The sequence below is a fragment of the Stigmatopora nigra genome, chromosome 3 (genome assembly GCF_051989575.1).
Source record: "Stigmatopora nigra isolate UIUO_SnigA chromosome 3, RoL_Snig_1.1, whole genome shotgun sequence".
NCBI classification, from domain to species: Eukaryota; Metazoa; Chordata; class Actinopteri; order Syngnathiformes; family Syngnathidae; genus Stigmatopora; species Stigmatopora nigra.
Window position 1 is genome coordinate 15,215,965 of NC_135510.1, and position 26,790 is coordinate 15,242,754.

The following is a 26,790-nucleotide window of genomic DNA, read 5'->3' on the forward strand; positions in this document are numbered from 1 at the left end:
CTGATTGGGACCTTCACAGATTCCAAGCAAAGGCGGATATAAAATCTAAATACAACTTGCGTCATCTATCAACAATTATATTGCGCATATATAAGTAAAACAAGACAGTAGCTCAGCAACAACATTGTGAGCGAAATCAAAATAATAGATTTTTTTTCCCACCTGCCTTGTTCAGGCAGAAAGCGTTATGGCTTAAGGTCTTGTTTTTAAATGGTGCTAACACAGAAGCACTATTCACTATTTTTATTGAAATGTATTATTATTTATATTTTTACATCCCATCAGTGAAAACAGTTTGAACATGTCGACTGTGCAATAATAAATTACAACTAAAATTCATACCTCGAGTAAAATCAATGTCTACACGCGTTGATCTTTTCACAGCTGGATCTCAGTGAGGATCACTCATCAGTCATGATTTACATGTGGGGGTTGGCCAGAAACTCAATACACACACACACAGACACACACACACACACACACTTTGAAATCAAAATAAGGTGTAGTTGGGTGAACATGATGCCACAGTAACAAGTCAATACATCACGGTAGAAAGTCAAGATTGGCGCACTGGGGCCGTTTCTCAATATGCGTACTGTTTTGAGGACATGGAAAACATCAGTGTCAGACAAAAATAGCGTCCAGGTTATGCAGTATTTCCAATCATAACTTAAAGATAAAATAGAACTCGAGCACATCGAGCATATTGCTGTTCCAAGTTGCCATGTTTGATATATTGCAATGGCCACCGTGCACTCGAGCTTCCGTGCTCAAGTGTTTGTTCTTTCAACTTAACTTACCGACTCCGTATTTAAACGTTCAGAAATTCAAGCTCGACGTACTTGTTATTGAGAAATGGCCACAGAGTGCTCGCTGGTCAGAGACTGCCGATGTTGGGGAAACTCTTGAGTTTCTCCGGGAAGTCGTCTTTGTAGAGAACTGGATCAGCACGGTGCTCCACCACTTTCAGTGGCATGGTGCCAAAAACCGATGCAAACTTGTTGATGCACTCAGATCTAGGGAAGAAAAAAAAAGCAGTTTTAAAGAGCCGTTTTGTTTGTTTTGTTTTTTTGGCCATTGCGTATAAATAAGAAGTAAAAAGCATAGTTCTGATCAATCAAATGTTTCTATGTCACAATGTAAATAGACCCTTTTTAAGACATGGGGATCTGGGGCTTATAGTCAGGTGCGCCCCCCCCAAAAAACAGACCTATATTCCAGAACAGAGTGCAGAAACATTAACAAGCAGTTTTCTGTCAGAACAACAAACACTTAACCTTTAATTTCTAGGGCACACAATTGATGAAAAAGGCAATTTTTACACTATCAGCCAAACTTAGCATTATTTTCCATTCTAAGTGCATGAAGATTTGTTTTTTTGCTGCTTATAATGCATATACATAATAAAGTATGATCCCCCCTGAAAATGAACAAGTAGAAAAGCCAACAAAGGTTGAATTCAGTGTTAGGCAGTTGGATTACCTTTCCACCATGTGCGTCTGATCCAGGGACAGCCCATCGATGGCAGTGCACTCAGGACACTTGAATTTCTTCCTGGGGGTCACCTAGAGGAGAAAAAAAAAATCACACCCACAAATGTCAAATCACTTTCAAACTAATAAACAGTCCTGTCTGCTGAAATAAGTCTGCCACTTCCAACAGGAATGCACGCACAGAGGAGAGAATGCCGTGCCTGGACTGAGTGATGATGTATGCCCGAGTTCTGTTTGACACTCCGGCTGTGAATGTGTGTGCTTAGCGGTTGGAAGACAGTAAGGCATAAGAAAGGCAGTGCTTTTTCTAAAACAACTTGTGAGGGACACGGAGAGACGGTGACGGCGTAGGAGGGTTTCAGATTCTTATTCGGTTGCAATGTGTGAGTGTTTCTATGGGGAGTTTCTCCTGGCCCCTGATAAGGGAGGTTAATGAGGGACTTGAGCTTGGGCCCCTACACCTGGATGGATGGGCGGGGGGGCGATGCAGTCAAGTGACAAGTGATCAGACCCAGAGATGTTGGTTTGCTCTGTCTATCTTCACCTCCACCCACCTTTTCATGATAGCAAAACCCCCAAAGGAGCCCGTGTCATGAATCTACCTTTATGGGTGCTTTTCCGGTAATGTTGGCCACCAGAAAGTTCATGGCAATATCTTCGCAGTTCATGTGCGCGTCGACCCAGTTCTTGATGTCTCCCGGCATCTTGTACGTGTACAAGTAGTTAAAGTACTGCAACAAAAGAGGTCAAATGAAGAACATGAGGGAGAGGTCGCCGAGGTAGAAGTTGCTTCTAGCCTCAGTGAGTGTGTGTGAGCAGAGGAGTGTGATAACCTCGCCTAGCCTGAAACATTCTGCTCATCCATCAACGCAATCTGGCCTTCTAAGCTTAAAGCTCTACATGCAGGAAATGGCTCCCCCACGCCAACCAAATGCTATTTGATCCCCACCTCATAATGAAAAACGTCTTTCTCACTATTACTATCGTCGTCAACATTATTCATTACTGTGACGCCAAAACAAAAGCTTGAGAAGCTCCAAAAGGAGGAGTGTGAAAAAGGGAAAACTGCTGGGTTACCTTGTGGTAAAACGCGGCGCCTGTTAAAACCATGGAGACCTCGTTGGTCCACTCCGACTCGTACTTCCACTTTCCCATCTCATGGTCCCAGAGGTGCAGACGGCCTGGATAACCCACAAGCCTATCAGGGAATTCTCTCCATACCTGTAGATGTTAGGATAAAAAGGTCGAATCAACAAAAGAAAACTTGAGTAGATATCAAGTAATTGAGCACCATACTTTCCGGACTATCGTTCACCCCCATTTAAAAAAAATAAAATAAAAAATAAATATATAGTTTGGCGGGCCTACAACTTATGTATGCTTTTTTTTCCCTAACCATGGACAGCAAAGCTGTTATTTCACAGATACCTATTTAGCCAGTTGTTGTCCATTTTACTATTGTTATATTATCATGTTTGTTCTTGATTACCTTATTTTCGCGACTATAAGGCGCACTTAAAAGTCTTACATTTTCTCCAAAATACACAGGGCGCCTTATAATCAATCCAGTGTGCTTTATATATGGAACAAAAATTCAAATGTGTCATTCATTGTGGGTGCGCCTTATGATGCAGTGCGCCCTTTAGTTTTGAAAATACGGTAACTAAAAAAATTACCGTCCAAAAAAAATTGTAATGAGGATTTACTATTCCAAGCAGTATTGTAAACTTACAGTTTTAACAAAAATGGAGACAAAATGAGTACAGCAAACTGTCATGAGCCTACTGTTCTGTTTGTAATTGGATGTAATGCTCTTTAAATGGGAAACAATTTGATCCAATTGATTTTAAATGCATTCAGGTGAGGGCAGGCGATACTGTTGGCTCCGAGCCTATCATTATTCCTCACTCATTAAAAAAGGCAGTCAAAGCCTTGTTATGTGACTAATCCCTCTCAATAATTTGAAGGTCCTCTGATCATTTGAAAGTGGTCAATGATCCTTTCAGAACGTCAGTGAAAACATGGGAATCATTTATATTTCGCCCAGACCCATTTGACTCGCAAGCCGGTATGGGGTAATCTGACATACCTTTGACCTAATGACTTTCTTTAACATTTTTCAAGTGGATCTACTTCAAGTCTCACACTGCTTACCTCATAGCCAAACTGAAGTTCATCCGATGTCAACATGATGATGTCATCATCAATGGCCAGAACAGCTTCAGTCTCGATTTCATCGTATGGGAAAAAGCGGTTACTGAGCTTGTTCTCTTTGGTGCGCACAACTTTGAGAGGCACGCCAATCTTTGGCCAAATAGATTCTGACAAACAAATAGCAACACAGTCATTTACCTGGCATTTAAAAAAAAAAAAAGCATATTTTATGTAGAAACCTGCCAATAGATCACCGTAACCACAAGGTAAGATTTTGAAGTAACTATCAATGCTTTAAAGTGCACCTGTGGTGGTCATCTGAAAATAAACACTATATGGTCCTGAAAGAAAAATAATAATAATAATAATAATTAATATTTTTCTTTCGTCACGTATTTGCCAAACTGAACCCGCTAGTTGATTTGTCTCCATGTCACTTAGTTTGGACAGATTTGACTACAAGACTGACTCGGGTTCCCTCCACTAAATGATAAAACCAGATTATTTTTATTGTCATATTTTCCGCAATCAAAAGAACACAGTAAATTAAGTTTATGCATGTAAGTGCTAAAAGTTTTTTTTTCATCCATATGCTTTGTATTCCACCATCACAGCTCATAATCAGAGGCAAGAAGTTCCAGAAGGCAGAATTTCCTACCAAGACATGCACATATGCTCTCACAGTATCTCACAGAAAAAGTTCCACCCAACATTTCTACTCAGTGAAGTTTGAATGCCAGCTTTTGACTCCAATTTGTATTTACTAATGGAAAACAATGTGCAAAATTATTGTCGTTTTATCAAGGGAATATTTTACACACTGTTCATGCACTAATTCATTTTTTTCTTTTTAAAGAGGCTATTAAGACTGAGCAAGCAACATCGGATGACTAACGTCAAATGAATTTGCATGAGAAGCAGCTCTATTAAGAAATCAAATTTCTATTTCAATCTCCCATGTTGTCAGCCTTCTTCCATTATTTATACATTGGCAATAGCCAGCAAGTTAATTGTTATCTACTCTTTCAGTTCAGCCTGGTCGATTTATTCAGACCGCAATGGTACTGGTAAAATGAGAAATCCGACTTTGTTGACTTTTTCCAATTCAAAAAATGGTGGAAATGAAGCCTTAGTTTGAAGTTAGTTGTTGCATTGTTTTTCAGTGATTCTCATCCGCTATGTATGGTCTATGTGAACATTAGCAATTAAATCCATTTGAAACTACAAATGACAACATGAATTTACTCAGCAAGACTTGTTGTAAGGAGGGGAACAAAACAAAAAAAACGTTCTTTGTACTTGGCAGTGACCTTATAGTGTCGGTCCTGTCAAAGGCCCCTCATTAATTCTAATGGGTCACGCTAGTTCAGCCAGGCGCCGCTGACACTGTCGATGAAAAGGTGCGTGCAGGCACGCGAAAACTTCAAAGTCTTCTAACGACTTCATTGTATCAATCAACTAGGGAGAATTGGACTTCTGGCCAAAATCAGACAAATGATGCAGCGTTGAAATTGTCACAGCTCCAATTTAGGTAGAGTTGGCAAGATTCCTTTCCTTCCACATATTTTCTACGTTTTAATATTGCACACCTGTCATTAAGATGGGTAACCTTGTCTAATGGATGTGTGAATGAATGAATATACTCATTACTCACCCTCAGGAGGACTCTTGTTCTGGTTATTCCACACCACCAGCAGTTTAGCCAAGCTAGGAACTTTGGAAATTTCTGTGATGACTCGGAAAAGACTCTCGACGCGATCGTACGTCAGCACCACCGCAGTGAAACCAGGTGCTCTCGGTGGTATAAGTGGTAAGAAGAGGGGACTGTTCACACTGGACCACTTCTAGAAAGGACAGAATGCAAATAGCGACTCTGTTAGGCACGTTGATACTAATATTTGACAGGAAGAAATGAATACTGTGTTTTTCCTATGATTTACAGCGCTTAAGGGCTCCCTTTCCAAAACAGTGATACCACCAGGAGTAGTTTCCAAGATACTGTTTATTTCAGAATATTCAAATCCTATTTTGAGAGGCCGACACAAGAAGCAAGACATCATGACAAGTCGAAAAGGGAATTGGCAACAAGCATGGCTGTCCTGTCGACAAAATCTTTCTGCCTTATTTGAACCAGGAGACAACGGGAATTGAGAAAAACCAAGTGATCAATGTTAACGTGGTAGATAACAATGACTGAAAATAAAGTTGTGCTACTCTTCTATGGCTCCCCATTAAAATGACCAATAACTCTACAGGTAAGCTTTCTGATGTACTAAAGCAAATAATTATTATAAGAATGATTTTGACATAAAGTTTTTAAAATTCAAACAACTAAAAAACTAAATGGAAATAAAATATGCCAACACTTTCACCCAATCACATAAAAAGATTTTGTCTGCAGTCAAAAGTATATAAAAAAGGACAAGAAATCTGTGCCAAAAACTGTAGTTCTCGTCAATGTAGTTTAATGGTTTACCAATTTTTAAAAACTGAATTGCTTAAGATTCTGAAAGGAAACCAAAATATGCTGTATTTACTTTTAAGATGCTTATCAATGTGAAGAAGAATGTTTCAATTCACCCCATAGCTAATTGATAGCCAAAACACAGATGCATGGACCAAAACGACTTGAAGCCTGAGAGGCCTCAACCTTAAAAGTAAACCCTTTAGTCACAAGTCCTAAACAAAAAGCAGCCTGTCCTTCATTTTGAAAACCCAGTGTAACAGTACCAGCAATTCTGGCAAATGTGTTTTCAATTACCAGCCTAAAAGACTACGCAAGGTGAAGGGGGCCAGGGAGTTTTTGGGCTGATTTATTTTCTGTTGTGTTCAAATTCTTCTGAACATTTACTCAGAGTATTGATCCCTAAAACACTTCATCTCAAGTCATTAAAAAAATCTATGTATTTCTGAATCTGGAAAAACGTAAAGAAAAACCCATGAAGAAACATTTTTTTCTTATATTGATGTAACTCTAAAGTGACTGACTTAAGACAAGGGAGACTACGTAGGCCGATTAACAGCTCCAAAGAGATTGCTGCTTTGCCAAAATGTGAGCAACCACAAACTTTCACAACCACATGAATGCGTTAGACCCATCCCATCATTCACAAACAGACTGCCTCAAGCATGCAAGATGTTTTTCTCCCACCGCAATGGAGGCATCCTCCTAATGCAGAAGTACAGCTCAGCGAGTTGGACGTATATCAAACTGAAACACACTGCTTGTGTGGTGCTACATAAAACACAATGGAACAGGCAGTGTATTGGGTGTTATACGCATAGTCTAATGTTCTGGGGCTAGTTCAGAGGCACTATTGATTTAATAAAATATTCCAAAATGGGGCCTTGGCAATTCAAAACTTTACTGTTGTTTTATGAGTAACTGGAAAAGTCCACAGTCAAGTGGGAATATTTCTATTCTTGACAAATATTACTGTCCTATGGGCCAAAGAGGAAAAGAATCAGTGGGACTGTTATGGATGGAACGTTTAAATGACAGCGAGTGTGGTATCATCAGAGCTGCCAACTACTCTGGAATTTCAAGAGTTTACCCAAAAATGCAAGGCAAACTCCAGGACTCCGGACAACCTCCCTAAACTCTGAAAATCCCCCAAAAATTGTAACTTACATTTTTTTTGAGACAACGATTTCCGAAAAGTAGCAAATTTCCCATTTAAATGCCTCTAAATTCACACTATCGCTACGGCTACTGCCATCTTGATTCAACAGCACTGTAACCTGGAAGAATTCGGTAACACGAGTGCATTGTATATCATCCAAGTTACAAGTTCTGACGAATTATTCGTCTTGTGCGACTTCAGCGCATATTGATTTTGCGTGAATCGCATTCACTCCGGAAATGGGAGAAGGGTACTCTTGAAATGGGGTTGACGGATGTTAGCAGCTCTGTAGCATGTACCTGTGTTAGTGCTAATGAGATTGGTGAGTTAAAACACCTGTGGCACCATTCATGCCGAAAAGGACATTGAGGTTTTGGAGATACAGGCTGCCATCCACTCAAAGTGTGGGTTCATATCAAAAGTGCAGGTAGTCGACTGACCTGTCTGAAGTCCAGACCCTTTTTCCCATTGAAAACATGTGGCACATTATGAAGAGTATAATACGACAACTGAGATCCTGGACTGTTGAACCGGTGAATCTGTGCATCAAGACAGGGCGTCAACAAGATAGATACTATCTCTTCAGTTCCAAAACGCTTATTGAATGTGGTGAAAATATAAGGTGATTTAACCCGTTGGTAAATATGAACTTGTCCCAGATTTCTTGAAATGTGTGGCAGCCAAAAAAATCCAAGTTCATGATTATTTGCTAAAGAAAGGTAGGTTGAACATGATGAGTAAACCATCTTCATTGGAATGGAGTTGTAAGTAAGAATGTCCCGATATTTTTGAATGTATGTTTTGCTGAACATGCTTAAAATGGCAGAACTCTAAAAGCTAAAGTCTTCATTTTAATGTTTTTCTTAATTTTGCAGTGAATCATTTTTAGTCATTTTAAGAATAAAAATGGGCGGGGAGGAGAAACCCCAAAAAACAATGGCACAAATTCGAGTTCAGATGCCTTAAAGGCTTTGATGATACTTCCAAGTGAACTCAGTCGATCAGAAACAAAAGGAAGAAAAACATTACAACAGTGATATGTCCAAGAGGTTAAGTTCTTCTAAACTGATGAAAAGGCAAGAAAAAAGTCAGTGAAACAGGCTGCCAATAGGCCCACAGCAACATTAAAGCCATTGCAGAGTACTGCTGGCAAGCACTAGTTGTTTACCACATGTGACAATGATCTCTATTCTTCATTCGAGCAGGGGAAAAAAAACTAAGCACTGCAATTTATTTTCAAAAAGATTATACATTCTTCCAAGAGTGTGTGTGTGTGTGTGTGTGTGTGTGTGTGTGTGTCTGTATGGTTTGATGAAACTAAGGTTAAATGTATCATATACTCATTCACTGCACATACAGTATCTGTAAAAGGAGACCATATGCAGTGACACATGGTGACAGTCGTGTCATGTTTTTCTGAGGCTGGAATTTAAGTCACAGCTCACGAAGGAGTCGTTTAGTCTCCAAACATGAGAGTAGTCTGAGACTAAAACCTTAAGTATCTGGGAAAAAAAAGCTAAAAGAAATTTAAACTTTGGCAAAGGAATGATCGCAAGCATACATTCATTTTGGATTTAGATTTTTCTGACAGATTTGGAGCATAGTTGCAAAGCCTGCAAATTCAAGATGTGAATTGCTGATAGAAGTTCATGTTTTGGTAATCAATGAGGAAAAAAAAGATACAAATAATAAGGAGTTAAATTTGTTGCATCACAAAAAGCATCTTAATGAAAATACACAGTTTCCATATTTTAAAATTTAGGCGACTTTTATCAGGAGGTATATAAATAAAGACTGCAAACGTACGTACCACAGCAGTTGGATTGTTCCATTGCTCGTAGGTACGAGCGGCATATGGGTAGATGCGATCATTGATGATCTGGAGAGTAGTCAGACCGATGACCTTCATGGAGCTAAAATAAGCTTCCCAGAACCAGCGTGCCTACAAAAAAAATCACAGACATGGGTCAAAATCCTCTAAAACTTCATTAAAAAAATATTCAAGTCAGTTCTTTTTTTTTCACAGTAAGCTGTAATGTAACTGACTAAAATAAGTTATAATTCCCCACATCATCGAATTACTTTTCCCATTTTAATAGCTGAATTTACTCAGTTTTTTATATGGTTGAATTTATCCCCATGCTGTGTCTTACATATTTTTTCCTTTATTTATTCAATTATTCCATCTAACAGTCCAAAGTTGCCTCAAAAGTGCGATAGAAATAACAAAAATAGGTTTTGTGATCTGAGGTCACAGTTGCACTCTTGTGACAGCTACTCTCCAATCCATGTTAATTTGTATATTTACTACTCTGTAAAGTCTTGTGGGATTTTTTTAAAGAACTACTTTAAGTGTCTGGAATTATCAGATTTTAAAATTGCTCTTTTGATTTTACCAGTTAAGCTTTAATTTATACAATGGAGAGCAATATTGGAATAAAGAACAACTCTAAATCCATGATTAATGTAATTGATTAGTTAAATGCAACATTTCCACAGCGCTCATTTTAAGATCAACTATCAGTTATGATTTCCTTTGGAATTATGCTATACTATTTTCTCCCCTCATAATTTAATCATCCCAGCTTGACACTAAAATAATAAACATCAATTTCATTACAATTCCACTCACAGGATTAAATATAACATTCCCCTTTAATAAAAGAAAATACAATTTCAGTGGCTAAAGAAGCAAAAATGTACGAATGGTCTTGTTTTTGTAACAAATGTACATAGATGTTGAAATAAATGCCACTGAAGTGTAGTGAAAGTTTATTGAATAATTAGAAACACAAATATGCTATAAAAATAAGAACGTACACTAGTTAGATAGCCATAATTTGATATATGCTCAAGGGGCATCTTTAACATTTTAATGGAGCACTAAAATAAATATTTTTGTAATGATTAATGAGACAACACTAATAACACTTAAAGTGTCGAGCAAAATGCGTAGTATTATGTACTTACTCAACAGAGGTCAATCATAGTTAATCATAGTTTCTATTTTTTTTCCCCAAAATGTTCCAATTTGAAACCTCTCTCTCCCCTTTTTTATCACAAAATATAAATTTATTTTAAAGATCTCAATGTTGTTGAAGTCAACTATTTTTGAGTTTTGACTCTTTCTGACCAGGGTTTTCACAGCAAAGTAGACAAACTGCTTTTGTATTTAATTGCAATTTGCAACTCAGATGACTGCTGGTGAATTTGTGTGCTCAGTATTAGACAAAAATAGCGAAATGTATTTAGTGGCCAGGAGACCAATTTTTCAAAACCCACATGTTTGAATATGGCGTTGCCTAACGTAACAAGCTAAATACATCTTTATGTTTTAAAGAGCAGTGAGGAAAATCCAAAAAGACATTTTAATCTCCTGCGGGAATCCCAACACTTCATAAATCAGCTGGTGATGAAAGTTTTCTTTTCTGACTGGGAGGAGGATGTTTGAAAAAAAAAAAAAAAAAAAGAACTGGCGGCCTAAAGGGAATGACCCCCAGCCCTCCCGTTCCCCCATAGCCGAACACACATTACCAGCAGGAATGAAGAGGACCCTTTTCTTCATTATTAATGTCACCTTCAGTAAACCATGACACTTTTTTTCCACTCGCCTAAAGCTATAAACCTTGAATTATGAATGAATCACTAATAAAAAAGATTATAGATATACCTTTAAAAAGCGAACTTTTCTAAGAGTATTCCCATGACTTGCACAGTGAACGCATATCTCAGTTTCGATCCGATACAAATTGTTAACAAAGTCTCTGAACCCGAGAGCCGCCACTCTTTTGCTAGTTAAATCATTAGAGAAAAGGTCAAAATCATGAGTAGAAACAGTTGGAAGTACAGAAGTCTTTGTTTAAGTCTACTTGTCAAGTACGTGACAGATGACCGCACCTATAGAGCAGAGCTTCTAGCCACTGAGTGAGCTATGGCGAGAACCAGGCAATCATTAGTGATTCGGACTTATAATCAAAAACAGCAACCGGAGCCACATGTCAGCTGCTCACTGGGAATAATGTTGTGTTCCACCTTAACTAACACTTGACTTTTACCTGTGGGTTCACACCCAGTTGCACCGTCTTCACAACATTGGCCACGGTAAATTTAATGATAGCTGTGAAATTGCATAAATGGGAGTTCAACCACTCCATTACTTTAAGTACAATATAAAATAAATAAAACAGATTGCCGGTTAAAAGACTTTAGGGAATAAATGTCCTAAAACAACAATTTCTCACTGTATTGACAGGATGGGAATGTGTATGTTTTATAAAAAAAAATGGACTCAAGAGGCAGATTGAAGATAAGATGAGAAAAGCTTCAAATATTTTGGGTCATGAACATGATTGTGTTTGAAACATAACTAGCTGCAAAGATTAGATGAAGCATTGATTTTCCATAAATTATTTAAATACTATAAGTTACATTTGGAAAACCAGTCATTTTTTCAGAAAATCTGTGATATGAGAAAACTGACTAAAATTGTAACCAAATTTGTAGCGAGTATGGAGAGAGCTTGAGCGCCTCAATCCAAAGACTTGCGAGCCCTCTGCTGGCAACATTGATCAACTGCACAATAATTAACAGCACTTAAAAACACAATTTAACTATATATAAATATATATGTAAAAATAATATCAATTCCTTTGAATTGGTTCCATAAAATTCCTGGGACTAATTTCTTTAAAAAAAATTATAGAACAAATCCCCTGCCACATTTATATTGCATGTTGCAAATCAAATTTTACAGATGCTTCAGATGGAAACTGCTATGCAAGACAGTCCAGATGTTTGCAGTTATGTAATTGAAAAGAATTGGTTGTTTTTAAGCCTTTGACTGGCAGTACACACTTCATTGGGGTTTATTCCCAGTGAATGCGGGGTTTTGGACAGCATAATCTTGCCATGTTTCTGATCTTGTTAGACGTAACTTGACACGCAAATCGTCACACAGCCCATAGTTTAAAAAGGAGTGTCAGTTATAAGTGATGAATTGATTATAGTTGATACTACGGAATTAAAATCAATGATCTCTTAATTGTGGTAGATACATATCCCAAATGGATGGTGAGATCAAATTAAATCTCTGCTATTCAGAAAGCAAGAAAGATAAAATTGAAAATATGCTACCAAACTATGTATGACGAATGCCTGTCGGACTACGCCATATATTTCATGAAGAATTTAACTTGTGTTTATTTTATCATTTAATTATTTCACTACACTTTCACTCCTATCGATGCAAATGCAGTGAAAAGGGATGTGTCAAAATTTCTGTAACGGTACCTGTCTCTGCATTTCTTCCACTTGTCTATGCGGGATATTCTTTAAGATGGTGTACATCTCCGAAAGCTTCTCCTCTGGAATAACCACGGAGGCCCTGTGACATCAAATAAACACAACATTAGTGAGCGGACAACGTTCATGCTTAGTGGGAGACTGATGGAATTTGAACGACCTTTTCCAGTCAAGAACTTCAGAAAAAGGAAGGATGTAGGAGTCGGCCAGGATGACGGGGACACAACCAGCTTGAAGAACATCACTAAGAACGGCTTGACCCAAACGTGCACCCCTGAGCACCACGCAAAAGGAAGATTCCTGAAAAGACATTGTTGAAGGAGAATCATTTTTTATGTTTCACACTGGTAATCCATTAGTGAGAACTTGACAAACTAACCTGCAATATCTGCGGGTAATCATACACCTGACCCTTATAACAGCGCTTTCGAGCAGCGGAGGCTCCCTGCGAGAGATTGCTACACTTGTCCAGAAGGAGCAAAGCCTCGCCATTTTCTTCTTTCAGGCGTTCGAGTTCAGCCCGGTACTCCCGGTGAATGGCTGTCTGAGATGACAGGATGAAGTGACGGCGAGGCCTGGAGGAATGAAGACCATCAATTAAATTACAGTTACTTTAGTTGGGTGACAATGTCAGAACAACACAAAACTCATCTGGACACTGATGGTTGCAATGAGCTCACCCCGGCTGTCTTTCAGGCAATTCAACATCTGCAGAGAGTGGGCTGTAAACCGGGATGCTGATATCGTAACCTTGTCTGTACGTCCATGTAGAAAAACCGCCTCCAGCCAGGAGTGCTCTGAAAGAGAAAAATCTTCCTTGACTAAAATGACACTTACCTGAAGGATGGCTGCAAAATTGCTTGGTTACCACGCCCGTACGCATTTTGCGTTTACTTTAGATACGACTTGAATTAAATTGCCAATGGAATCTAAAGGCAATGCAAATGTCTGTGCATCTCTTATTGTGGCAAAGTACAATTAGTTTTTAATGAAACGTGAGTCAGAGACACAACTAATTTGCCTTGAGATACAATGCATCCCATTTGTCAAAAAGTGCCTTTCATGGGCATCAGGAACTGCTTAATAACTCTTGCTCTAACACTGGATAAAACAAGTTCAAAATGAACCACGACTGCGTGGCTCTCTCGACGGGCTGATCCAGGACAGCTTTAACGTCAACTTGATTTCACACGGGCCAGACCATTTTAGATATAATATTTAGATTCTTTTTCTTTTTATAAATGGATTAAAATCCCTGATATTCATTTTTTTATAGCTCTAAAACAAAGTTTATTTTTGCTTTTTTTAATATATATTTTTAGATTTTACAAAATGATTTTTGAACTGAAAACAGATAAAATGAATTAAAAAATTACAATTATTGATTTAAAAGGGGTCAAATCAGGAAATTTTATATACATCTATACTCTTCATTTTAATTTGATCCTAAAACATAAAGTCAGCACTCATGATTTACTTTCCCGGGCCACGCAAAATGATGCGGCTGGCCAGATTTGGCCCCCAGCCGCCACTTTGACACCGGTGCCGCAAACAAAGCCATTGTGAGGTAGTAAAACTTCACTTTTCTATACAATGCCTATAGCTCAAATGAATCAATGTCACGTTTTGCGTATAAACAACACGATCAACCTGAGTAACCTGAAGCCAAAGTCCGCTTTGCGTTTTGTGTGAATCTGCCATTGCAATGTATGGACAAGTGTGAGTGTGAGTGATTAAATATTTGTGGTATTCCATTCAACTCCAAAAGAAAAGGAAATAGATTAGTATAATCCCTCCACACCTGGTTCTGATAAATTTCCATGCCAAATAGACTCTCTGGATGAACTCAGGAAATTCCTTACATCTAAAGATATTGTTCATCATCTCACATAAAACCACCAACCATCACTTTAATGTAGAGGATATCTATTTGTAGCTATTTGTAAATATATACTTCACCTTCTGGAAATGATTTTTTACATGTGTGTTCTGCTTTTGACTCTGTGATCTAACCAAAACATTAGGGTCCACACAATCAATCATTTTTGGGCTCTTTGCCACCAACCACAAAGTCCATTAAAAGAACCATTTTTAAGAGGAGAAAAATCACACACATAATAAGTTGACAATAGCAGGAGATCGTCTGAGGATTTGATGCCACACTCTTAGATATTTTTTTTAAACCCATCTATGTCTATTTTACAATCAATCACATGTACTTGGTGTTTAATTACTCCTCAGACAAGTTTTTGTAATACAAAATGCTAGGTTATGCATTTGACTATTTTCAGTGACCACCTCCTCTGGCACTCACCTAGTGCTTCTTTAAAAACAACGTTTACTTCATGAATAAAGACTTTTTATGATCAAGTTACCTATCTCTTGGCACATCCAAAGCAGTGTTGTAGTCTGGTGGACCTCCTGGCAACATGTTAAAGAGTAGGTGATTCATCCCCTTGTTCCACCTTAAAAAAAAGAGACGCATATTAAAAAAAAAAATTAAAAAAAAACCTAATGCGATTGCATTGTGAAATGAAAAGGTTTTGTATTTGTTTCTTCCATAGAGTTTATTTGCTCCAAATAGAAAGTAAACTTACTCTGCTTGCAAGGAGTATACGGCCAATCGGTAGAAAATGTTACATGTATTGCAGCATTTATGCCCAATGTGGTAATAAATACTGCTTTAGCCTATAATTGATTGCAACTGACTCAACTGTTTTAACTGTTAATCACCAAAGACTACACTTAATGTTGCCATGTTGGTGTGATTCAAAATGAGTTTATAAAAAAAATCCACAAAATTGAGAAATCGAATATTCCAAAAAAAAAAAAAACAAGATATTTTTGTTTGTAAAATCTTCTATTGTATTTTGCAAATTAAACCAGTAATTTCAGGCAGGAAATGTACATAAGAACAACTGAAGTGCAAGTGAGCCATTTACCTGGGAAGCATTGCAAGGGCCTGAGCAGTTTCCCTGACTCGCAGGGAGTTCTGATTCAGGACATCAGTTGAAGGGACATAAAGACAAGCCCTGTTGACATCATCAGTGTAAAAGTCGCTGTCCGAGATGGCGCTGAGAAGATCGTTATATTCCCGAGAAAGTCCAGTGCTGCTGATTGGAACTCCGAATTCATCAACAAATCTTTGGAGTGGGTAGATGTAAACCTAAACAAATAAAATGACATTAATCAGCAACGCTGACTCATTTGAATGTGATGCGATAGCGGTTCACAGTGCCTCTTATTACCTTAATTCGATTTTTCGGGTTGTAGCCACATCTATACACGTCGAAACATGTGTGCATGCGACAACTGAGGTCCCCCCTCTCCGGAATTGGATTGGTGACTGGAAGGTGCACCAGGGGAGCATCATGAACGCTACGTTTGGCCACGGTCCATTCAGCTGTGGATTCTATGGAGTGAGGCCAGAACTGAAACATCCCAGTGGCTATCAGGCCAAGTAACACCACGGAGAAGAGTGTGATGTAGTATATACGGTGCTTGGTTTTCATCCGTGGGATGAGGGCAGGTCCCCGGGAGCTGTATTTACCAGAGGCATACATGTCTGGCACCACCCAGTCCACCTTACCACTGTAATGACATAGTATGAAATATTAACCATTATGTTATTTTGCTGCCCTGTGATTGGGTGGCCACCAATTCAAGGTGTCAGCCGCCGGGTGCCCGAAGTCAGCTGGGATAGCCTCAGCACCCCTTGTGAGAATAAGTGGTACAGAAAATGAATGAATGAATGTTATTTTGCTAACTGAATGTGCATATGACTTCAAGTTCATGAATATGATGGGCGTTAGTAAGCCTTTAATCATTTTTAACTGGACCACAACACGCTTTAGTTTCGGAAACATTTGTGTTGTTGTTTACTTGATAACATGTCTGATCAGATGGAATTCAATAAAGTTCTTGGGGGTAAAACTGCACAGAATATCAGATTACACAAGGTTACAGGACTCATGTATTTGTTTTTATGCAGAGTTGAGGAAATAACTAAATACATGGATATATGTAAAAAAAAACAGTTAAACAAACAGAATGGCCCACTAATGCACCTCCGATTCTCGACATCAGTCGTGACTTCTTGTAGTTCAATTTCCGTTCTACGAATAAATAAGTCATACACTGATAGAGGAAAGATGTCAATAAAGCGATCACCATCTACCAATAGTTTTAAAACAATTCCTGTGCCCTTAGCTACATTAGCTTTCTGAAGTCACGGTATGATGGAGAATAAAAAATTGAAAATGATCATGGTTTTTAAATGTCTTATAAGGCGTTAGATCTGTTACTTACCAAAAGTGTTACTAGATCCAAATTTGACACGCGTGTTAATTCATGATTTCAGGTATTGTTGTTCTCCAATGTTACCGTTATTACCGGAAGTTATTTGTCTCTTCTTTTAACGTTCGTGTGCATCAGAAATAGTCAAATACATCTTTTACTCCCTCTACCGGCCGCGCCCTTAAACGTCCAACGTATCAGTATAAAGTGGACATAAAGACCCTTTAATTGCCGAATAATTTCAGATTCTACTGAACCGTGTATTTTATATTTGGAGTAGAGGTAATAATAATCATTTGGGGTCTTTCATTTTCTATTTTTGCTTCCCTGTCCATATAGGCATTCAAAATACAGTGGGCAGCTTTATGGTGAGATCATTTCTTATAATAAAAAAAATTAAAACTCATAATAATTATAATTAATGATGAACAGATTTATCAAGTTGTCAAAAAAGTCTGTCTCAATGATTTGATAATGTATAAAAAAAGGCATGCAATATACAGCAGCAATAGTTTTGCGGGAAAACAAGACACAGACGACTATTATGATCTTGTGGTTTATAATTTATTTCATAGCGGGCAAGTTAAGTAAGGTAGAGGTAACATACATCTCCCAGAGGAGAAGGAAGCAAACCAGTTAAACGTGGAGACGACACATATGCAAACATTTCTCTTTTTTCATAGAACAATTTGTCAATTTTTTTCCCAATAGTTTCAATAAATAACTTTCAGATGAAACATTTTTTGTATACTGTGTCAATATTGATATTTTTTAAATATAAATCTATTGAGTCTTGGACACAGTTGTTCTCTACGTGACTATTGGAATTAAATATTTTCTCATGACATCTGCATAAATAATACTGACAAAGAACGGTGCTGTACACAACATGAAAAAAAAAAACGTTTCAATGACTGAGTTGGAGCTGAATAACTTACTGTGTTTATAAAGTGATAGCGTTTTGAGAGATAGTGTGATGTTTTGCTCCAAACACAAATCGAGCATATGACGGTGACTTCTGGCTCAGCATGCCACCACACAGGAAAATGTGTATATGTGCTGTAACTGAAATGTTCAATACATTTCTAATTCAACAGGGAAAAAAATGTAAATGAACAATTCCTTAGAAATTGATTAAAAAAGACAAAAAAAGAAGCTTAAAAAACACCAACACCAATCTGCGGCAAGCGCAATAAAGATAATATTACCATCAATACAGCGATAAAAGTGAAACCATTTACCGTAATAAATAATGTGAGTCGCAAGCCGCCTGTTACACACTTGGTGATATGGAAGATTGTATACCACATATAGGATTGACACCAGCTCATTTAGCCATGCAGTCCAACCTCGAGGAAAAGTGAGGTGGACCAGTTTAAAGGGAAGCAAACACCTGATGTCCATCATGTCTGAGAGCACCTTGAAACCAAGAGAAAATGTATCCTGGGACAATTACAAGACATATGTTGGGGTTATGTCTGGGATCCTGCATTTGCATTCAACTTTTCAAAAGGAAAGGGTTTCTTTGACATGATGGCGGCATTTGTGTTACTGAAACTAAGAAACTGTGAAGGCCGAGGTGACCAAGACGACTAACTATGAGCTAGAATGTTATTGCAGATTTGGGTTGGACAAACGTATGCAGTGCTATCAGGAACGTTATGGTAGTCACCTAGTGTCTTTCCTGTGGTGTGTAACAGTCTCAATGGGAATGACAGGAAAGGGGACATAATAAACATAGCTTAAAATGTTCAAATAAAGCAATAAACATTTACAAAAGTAGATCTGAGAAACACGTTTGGCAATATCACGGTATTGAAATGATTTGGCAAAGAGGGGACTGAGCAAAGGTGATTTTGCGCAAGAGTTCCCACTTGTCAAGCTAAGAGGCTTAGTGACAAAATCTCTTTAAAAAGATAGACAAAAGAAAGATCATGCACTATAAATAGCAAACAAAAGGCTTCTAAAACATTCATAGGCATCTGAAAAAACGTTGTCACAATCACTAAATGCTTAAGACACATGACTTCAACCACGCACGCAATCTCTTTCTCGACACCAACTCTGTACAGACCTGAGGAACATTGTGTCACGTCTTGACGCTTCCACTGAGTGACATATTCCACCTTACAATCCCGACGGAACAATGAAAACTAAGAAAAGAAAATATGCTATTGCGGATGCAGGAAGTAGTAGAGTACATCAACCCGAGAAGATGTGCCTATGTAAAGTAGCTTCTTCTACAGTGTTATCTTTTGATTCCCTGCAAAGTTGTCGACTATCTCATTCGTAGAGTTAAGTCGAGGGATGAACATTGGCTGAAATGTCTCGCGACATTGTTTTGCAACGGCATTTGTGAAGCTACAGTTGTTCATTTCTACCCAAAAGCAGCACAGCCTCCTGGCATGCAGAGAGGTATCTTTTTTTGTACTCATTGCAATAGTGTGAAAATGCCATAAACATAGTTCAAGTGAGGTGGAGGGACACCTGAAGAATGGATATTATTGATGAAATATAATATCAAGCTCTGTCATTAGGTCTCTGATGATTGACTACATTCCATTGCATGCACATACTGTGATGTTTTTTTTCTTAATATTTTCACCATATTTCCTTTATCTGTCTTTTTTTCTTTTTAATCGGGGGTGATCATCCCACTCCATTTAGCATAAGAGTTTGCAATAGTGGACTAGACCATAGAGGACACAGTGTTCTCTTCAGGACAATGGATAGGGATAGATGTTCGTATCGAGTCAATAACAGGTGGTCCACCTTCACCGGGCGAAAGATCGTTGAGTTCCTCAGAAGATGAGAGAGGGAAGGAGGGTGACAAAGAGATGCCAGAAGAAGGGTCAGCAGATCCAGCAAACGTGCGTGGGGGCTTGGGTACCAGATTCGGCTCCAACGTTGCTCTGGCCAGAAGCCGTTTGTCATCAGGTTCATCTCCCACGCATTCAATATGCCCAAGAGATCCCCGTCCTGACTCAGACTCTCCATCAGATAGATCCATTGGAGGTGAGCTGCTGCCATCTAGTTTAAACAAAGAGTCCAAGTACTGGGCAAATTCTAGCACAGTTCGGCTGGGGTTTCCATTTGATATCTGAGGCGGGGTAGGGGAAATTGCTGATCTGGTCTCGGTGCTGAGCTCCCACTCTTCCTGTTTGCCATCCATTGCTCTCAAAGTAATTTGTGGGCTGCTGGGGCCTTCAGGAGTGCTATCTGGGCTGTATACGTCCGGCATCTGTTCCGACACTGATGGATCTCGAAGGTATACGGCAGGCTCCGTGTTGAAAGCCTCAGGGGAATAACGTCCACTGTACCGAGGTGTGGCAGGGGATAGCTGCATGGAATATTCTGGAATCGATACGGGGTCCAAAGATGTATAGAAAGGCCCAATCTCTCCTAGGTGTTCCGGTGTTGCCTGGCAAAGGCAGTCGGCAGCGAGCAGTTCAGTGCGAGAGCTGAGAGATGGATTCTCTTCAGGAATAGGTGCATCTAAAGGGAACGGGAGGCTACTAAGCATTGGAGAACCTCTGAGCGCAGCAGAAGAGCGCCTGGAATCAAGGCTATAGACAGATTCGGCATCTGACAGGCTTTCCATCACAGCCAATGGAGCTTTATGGTCCCTAAGCTCCACAGTCAGCCGCTCCCGGGCTCCACGCAACACTACGGGAACTGGAGGAGGAGGACACTCAGAGAAACCATCCAGAGATATTTCAGAATGGGCACAGGAACTAGAGGAGAGAACAAGAAAGGATAGGAGTGACAGGGAAGCAGGACTAACAACAGGACAAGATTGTCATAAATCAACTATTTGTACTAGGGAGGGTTTTAAGAAGGAAACAAATGGCAAATGGTCATCGTTTTAACATAGACTGACTGTACGTTGCAATATGGAAAAAGGTTTTGGGACATAAGGGTGCGAGAAGACCATATGACCCAGAACTTTAAATACAAAAGTGCAGTGCACATCAAAACTTTAAACCTTTCTAGGCTCCCAACAAAGGCCCTCAACATAGTTTATAGTTTTTTAGCCAGGCTCTCTTACTGACTATATAATTTCTACCTGAGAGGAGAACCTCTTGCTGGGAGAAGTTAAAATATTTGGCTCCATTTTCACATCCTGCTATCATAATTGGTATATTGTCTCAATACCTTTGTCCATATGGAAGTTTTGCATTAGTAAGCCCAGAGGAGAAAGACTGAAAGGAGTGTGGTAGGTCAACATCCTATGTAGTGCTTCTAAAGTAGGAAAAGGTAACATCAACTACTACTATCAAAACACAGACTTCAGACAGGGACGGAACCAGAGAGGGCTTGGATTGAGCTGAATACTACCGTACGTTGCACTGTGGGACAGTGTGCATGCGTGCATGAGAAAATGGTGCAAAGTATGAAGAGTTAGTGATCACATGCTCCTCTTACCGTAATAATGTTTTTTGTCTTTTTTTGTAAACCAAACAACAACAACCAAACAAAACAGACAGGAATTACAAGTTTGAAAAAAACAAGAGTAGAAATTAGTAGCAGGTAATGCTGGTTTGAAATTGATGAGTGATACTGTATGAGTGCTTATAAAGGCATGCTTCTTAGCCCAACTATTAACAGATTGTGCTAAAAATGCATGTTTCTAAAATATTTATGCAAAAAAAACAATAGTTTAAGAAAAATATATTTTTAACTCTCATTTCTCCTGACTTACGCTTTGTCAGCTAGTTGCCCAAATACATAAATTACCCATGAACAATTTTGTATATTTATTTATTGTGTTTATTCCAGATGCTCTGCTGAGCCAAATATATAAGGCAAAAAACGCTAAATTTACTTGGTATAATTTCACACTGAGGCAGGCAAATACTCTTGAGCCAATAATTTACATAAAAAAATAATTTTCTTATATCTCCCATCTAAATTGGAAGCATCACAGCAGTGCAAATATGATTGATTCTTTGACTAAATTAGTTTTCCCATTTATGAAGAGATTAAGGAAGATACATCCGGTGTATTTTGTCATTAATCTGCCACCTCACAAAAACTAGTTTTTTTTTTACACTTTTTAAAATTGCCTTTTCAGTTTCTATAAATCAATACGTTATGGAGGACGCTAAATATTTTAGTCCACAAAACACCCACAACGTTACTCACCGAACACTACTGTTCCTGCGGTGGTGGGCTGTAGGCATTGGCTGGTGGGCTGTTGAAGATGCTGCCATGAACACACTCTCAGGGTTCAAGTCCACTTCTGTCGGGCTCACCATGATCTTGGCTGCGGAGAGCAAAGCTGTTTTCCCTTTGTTGTAGTTCTCCAGGACCTGTTACCAACACAAAAGTACACACATGACTGTAGGAACTGCTTCATCTGAAGAGTTAAAATAAAGTCAACGGAAACAAAAGGAGGATGAACACTGACAAAACTCAATTTCTACACAACAGTTTTTAAAGTAGCACAATTGATTCCTCATAATCACGTTATCTAGTATTTACCAATAACAAATGCACCGTCTACTGTATACTTTCCTATCACCAATAGCCTAGAAATACTCACCCAATTTACAAGAAGGATAAATGGATACTAAGGTTCAATTGTTTATAATGGCTTTAACCAGCAAGTGTGTCTAAATTCCATGCTATGTATAACTACAGATACTGTAAAGCATTTATTGTGATAATACATGATGGCTGAGATAAATGTAAGTGCATGCTAAAGGTGATCTTACGCCTACTCCAACTGACATTAAACACCCACTGTGGAGTCATGTAAGCCTAAGGAATATTTTCAGGAGTCTTACAGTATTTGAGGAAACAGCATACGAGCATATGATTGCAGGACTGTATATACAATTTACAACAAACCTCACTAGAACATCAACACAACATTTAAACATATACATATATATGCAGTTGGCTTTAATAAGGTAAAAAAAATGACTGATTTAGGGAAAAAAATGGGAGCGGACATGCAAATGTGAGCACAAAAATAGAAAATTGCAGAATGATGCATATAGTAAATACTTAAATTTGAAATGTTCAGAGAAGGGAATAATCAGTCAAAGAGCAGGTTTGCAAATAAACACAGCTTTGTTATACTATCGCTAGATCTTGCCAGTGGCTCGCTCGTGCAAGATTGCTGCAAATGACAACCTGCAGGTATTTAGAACAGTGAGCAAAATAAAACAGCAGAACTACAGTCAGAAAGCAAACTAACAAAGACAAGCACTAAATGGACAAGGACGACTTGCAATATCTGCAAACTCCTTGTGCTTCAATTATATAACAGTGCTTGAGTACAGTTATTTAACATACAGTATGAAAGGTTCACTACATCCTATTTCTGTTTGAAAAAAACCCTCTCCCGTTTCTAGGCAGAAAATGGGGGTAATAATTTAATAAATGAGCATTAACAATAAGCACCATCGTTTTTCCTAATCTTGAGACTTGACGGTTTCCAGGAAAGATAGAGAAAAAAGACAAGTGCCATACAAATGAAAACCCATCTGTGAAAGAAAGTGCAGTGAGTTTAGAAGGCATTATTACCATGGAAGCTTTGTGAACAAAAGAAAACGTGTTAGAGGGAGAAAGTAGAGGAGTTCCATGCCACATCACTTGCCCAAACATGCAAAAGCCTAGAAAACAATAAAATGCTGAATGTGGGTTTTGGAGGAGGAAAGATGCAAGAAGAAATCCTATTTTTTTTTTTTTTTACCCAGTATGCTCTCTATGTTAGGCTGAATTGCACTATAGAGCGAGGAATACCTTTAGTAAATGCAATATAAGAGTCATTTGCTCTCTGGAATGCATTTTTTTTTAATATTCCGGGGAAGTTGCCTGAACTTGTTCTTGCCCCCAGTCATAACTTTCTATGTGCAAAAGACTCACAATGAAGGCTGTGAAAGTCAAATGTCTCAGAGAAAGAATTTGCTCCTTTCAAATGGAAGAAAAACGATCTCACTGAGATTTTCACAGTATCATCAAGACTTGTCAGTAATATAATTAGCGCATTTAAATTCATTTGTGTAGCTCTGTGTAAGTCCACATGCACAGACAGCACACATGACTGTTGCCAGAAGTGAGAACAAAATCCCAAAAAGCATGAAATAGACCCAAAAAAGGCTAAGGATAACATTGAACGCCATACAGTCTTTCAACTACAGATATCTTGTTGAATTTTGACTCTTTGACCATCTTTACTACATTTGTTTTCTCTGACCTCAATGGGCAAGATTTCAGGATTGGGAATTGCATCCACTATAAGGGTAGAGTAAGATGGGTGGGTTTGGGTTTGTGTTGGAATGCATAAATTCTCTGGAACTGAAAGAGATGCTGACTGGAGGTGACATGGATTAACAACGTCCTTAAAAGAAGACGAAAAGACGGAAGGGAGATCGGCCAAGTCGGTTTCTGTAAGGGAGGCATTGCCAAACAGGTCGTTATAGTTGGGGGAAGATGGGTCATGGGCAATACTGTTAGTGTAGGACTCTACATTCGGGGTTAAGTGCACAGTGGTGCCACTGGTAGGCTGATAGACCCCAAGCGCCTCCACTTCCGGAGACTCTCGCTCACACAGAGGATTACATGGTTCCAGCACCTGTAGACACATCAGAGGTTTCGCACACAATCACATAGTGCTACACTTCAATAAGAGTATAGAATATAGGGAAAATGTATGTCCCACTCTTTTCAAATTCTTATATTTATGCATGGCGTCCGCACTTTAATGTTTAAGAATACGAATCATGGAAATAACAGATAATGAAGCATCTAAGTATCCAATGGAAATTCTCTCCCCTAGACTTTTTATTGCACCTTCTGATCTGCAGCATTCTTCCCCAATTAAGTGGGGCCACCCTCAGCAGCAATAACTAAGAGAGAGTTTCGATAGCTGGCTCTTTCACATCAGTGTAGAGATTATATTCTAGCCTTCTCTTCCTTGTTGGTTTGTATTAATTCAGCAATAGTGGAGAGTTTGAAAATGAATGGCCTTCTATGGAGATTGTGCTGCATAATTTCAATCGAATCAAACTCATCCAAAACCTTCCTTTCATGCTTAAAGCCATTCCTACATTACTGGTGTGTTTCGGATCACCATCCTGCTGAAGAAACCATGTGTAATCAGCTCACCAAACAATGCCCAACCGATTGTTTCGTCATAGCAAATCAGGCTATAAACAATCAATCATCTATAGCAAAGCAGCTTTCCACCATCACACTATTAGAGTTGATGTGAAAACGTTCTTTATAAAATAAGATGGTTGTGACACAAGTATTAAAAAGGCACAAACCTTCCAAAACTTACATTTTCTTTTCGTCACTTTACCGCCTTTCTTTTTGCAAACGTAAACTGAGCTCTCATGCTCTTTAGTTGACCAGCGGTTTTACGCTTGCAACTCTGCCAGGCATGTCATTTTTTCCACAAGTATCTTCTATATTTTTGAGTTGTGAACACTGACCTTAACTAAGTAGCCTGAAAGTTCTGTAAATGTTATCCAGGTCACCACTGTGCCCTTGGTGGGAGATGTTTGCTTAAAGAGTCTGGGCCTAATCAGTTTTATATGCTATTAATGAGAAAAAAATACTTTCTAAACAGGTCATTAGTGAGAATGAAAAATAATGAAAAATAAATTTACCAATGGGAGGCCAAATCAGTTTTTCCACTGTGATTTTTGTGTGTTTAAGATATGGAATTCCTGTTTAGGTCCAGCATTTTAATTTACTTCGGTTATCATAGTCTGATAATAAACATTAAAGTGGGAAAAGTACACCAAAAAATGACTTTGAAAAGGAGGGGACACTTTTCCATACCACTGTACATCTTCATAAGGTGGCATCGTCACCTAATCGAACCATCACCACAAATTTAACTCGGTATAGGCGTAAGAATGGGCAATACACCAAGTGGTTTCTCCCCATGCAAACAGAATTCAGCACCCTGACACCAAAACACATTGTCAAACATTGCCATCGAATCAAACAGAAGAGAAGGAAGGACTCCCATGCTTTGCTATTAGTGCAATGTGGGTAAAAGGAAATGACAGGAAAGATGAAGATTAAGGATGGATATTTCAATTTTGAACATTGCTGGATACCATTCAAACACCTTCACTCAGCAATTAGATAATAATTCCCATGACAAGCCAACACCACGTAAGTTAAGACAAACCACCAGGATGTGCATGGCGAAAACTGACCTTGTTTAGACCCTCTATCACCATATGAGGCATGTGCTCATTAAGCATGGCAGGCGATATGATGACCTCATTGAAGGCCTTGTTGTCCCCCCAAAGAGCCGAGTAAGTTGGTTCCTCCTGCCCACAGCTACAAGAGAGTGTGAAAGATTCTTTTTAACCAAATCAATAGGGCAAAATAAACAAATACAGTAATACTTTGACATACGAGCAATTTGACATACGAGTCAAATTTCAGGCAAATATTTATCTTGAGATACGAGACAAATTTTGATATACGAGGATACAGCGGACGTGAGAGGCTGCTCATAAGAACATAATGGAAACTGTCTTTCTGGTCGCAACTCCCTCGTGTAATGTCTCTACGAGCACTGGGCGGAGCATTGCATTTTTTTCAGTGTTTTCTTTTCCCCGTTAGTCAATGTGAATGTCGGAGTTTGTTCGCTAATATGAGAGAAGTACTACTTCCCGGGCAAGTTGGCAAGTGATCGTGCGTTATCATACTGTGAGGACATTTGTGTGCATCATTTTCGGAATATTTTAAAGGGAAGACAAAAGCAAACAACCCTCGATAAATTGCATCTGCAGGTCAGGGTGAAGGCGGGGCAAATAGAGCCAACCCGGGAGAAGAAATGTATGAAAATTTAAAACAAAATTAGGATTAAGTTTAGTTTAAGGTTACATAAAATTATTTTTTTAGTGTCTGCATCGTAATCCCAGTTTATTTAAATTTGTTTGTTA

General features: G+C 38.6%; 2 protein-coding genes across 3 annotated transcripts in view; both read right to left on the reverse strand.

The window, feature by feature from the left end:
• Nucleotides 1–228: 228 nt before the first annotated feature.
• On the reverse strand, nt 229–17,017 carry ext2 (exostosin glycosyltransferase 2). Its single transcript, XM_077714027.1, has 15 exons — nt 16,880–17,017; nt 15,820–16,162; nt 15,514–15,737; nt 14,947–15,036; nt 13,252–13,368; nt 12,951–13,146; nt 12,732–12,871; nt 12,560–12,653; nt 9,081–9,212; nt 5,302–5,491; nt 3,648–3,814; nt 2,571–2,714; nt 2,096–2,224; nt 1,483–1,565; nt 229–1,016 (listed from the first exon to the last, which is right to left on the reverse strand). The coding sequence occupies exons 2-15, from the start codon at nt 16,132–16,134 to the stop codon at nt 878–880; spliced, it is 2,160 nt and encodes a 719-aa protein (XP_077570153.1). The 5' UTR covers nt 16,135–16,162; nt 16,880–17,017; the 3' UTR covers nt 229–877.
• Nucleotides 17,018–17,415: 398 nt separating this feature from the next.
• dagla (diacylglycerol lipase, alpha) overlaps nt 17,416–26,790 on the reverse strand; it is a 29,352-nt gene continuing 19,977 nt past the window's right edge. The window contains exons 19-22 of one of the 2 annotated variants that reach the window (XM_077714025.1): nt 26,053–26,179; nt 22,013–22,179; nt 21,293–21,310; nt 17,416–20,601 (exon numbers count right to left, since the gene is read on the reverse strand). In XM_077714025.1, coding sequence (XP_077570151.1) covers nt 19,557–20,601; nt 21,293–21,310; nt 22,013–22,179; nt 26,053–26,179 — 1,357 coding nt within the window. In that variant the 3' untranslated portion in view covers nt 17,416–19,556. The remainder of the gene's footprint in view (nt 20,602–21,292; nt 21,311–22,012; nt 22,180–26,052; nt 26,180–26,790) is intronic. The other variant, XM_077714026.1, reaches the window with a different exon arrangement.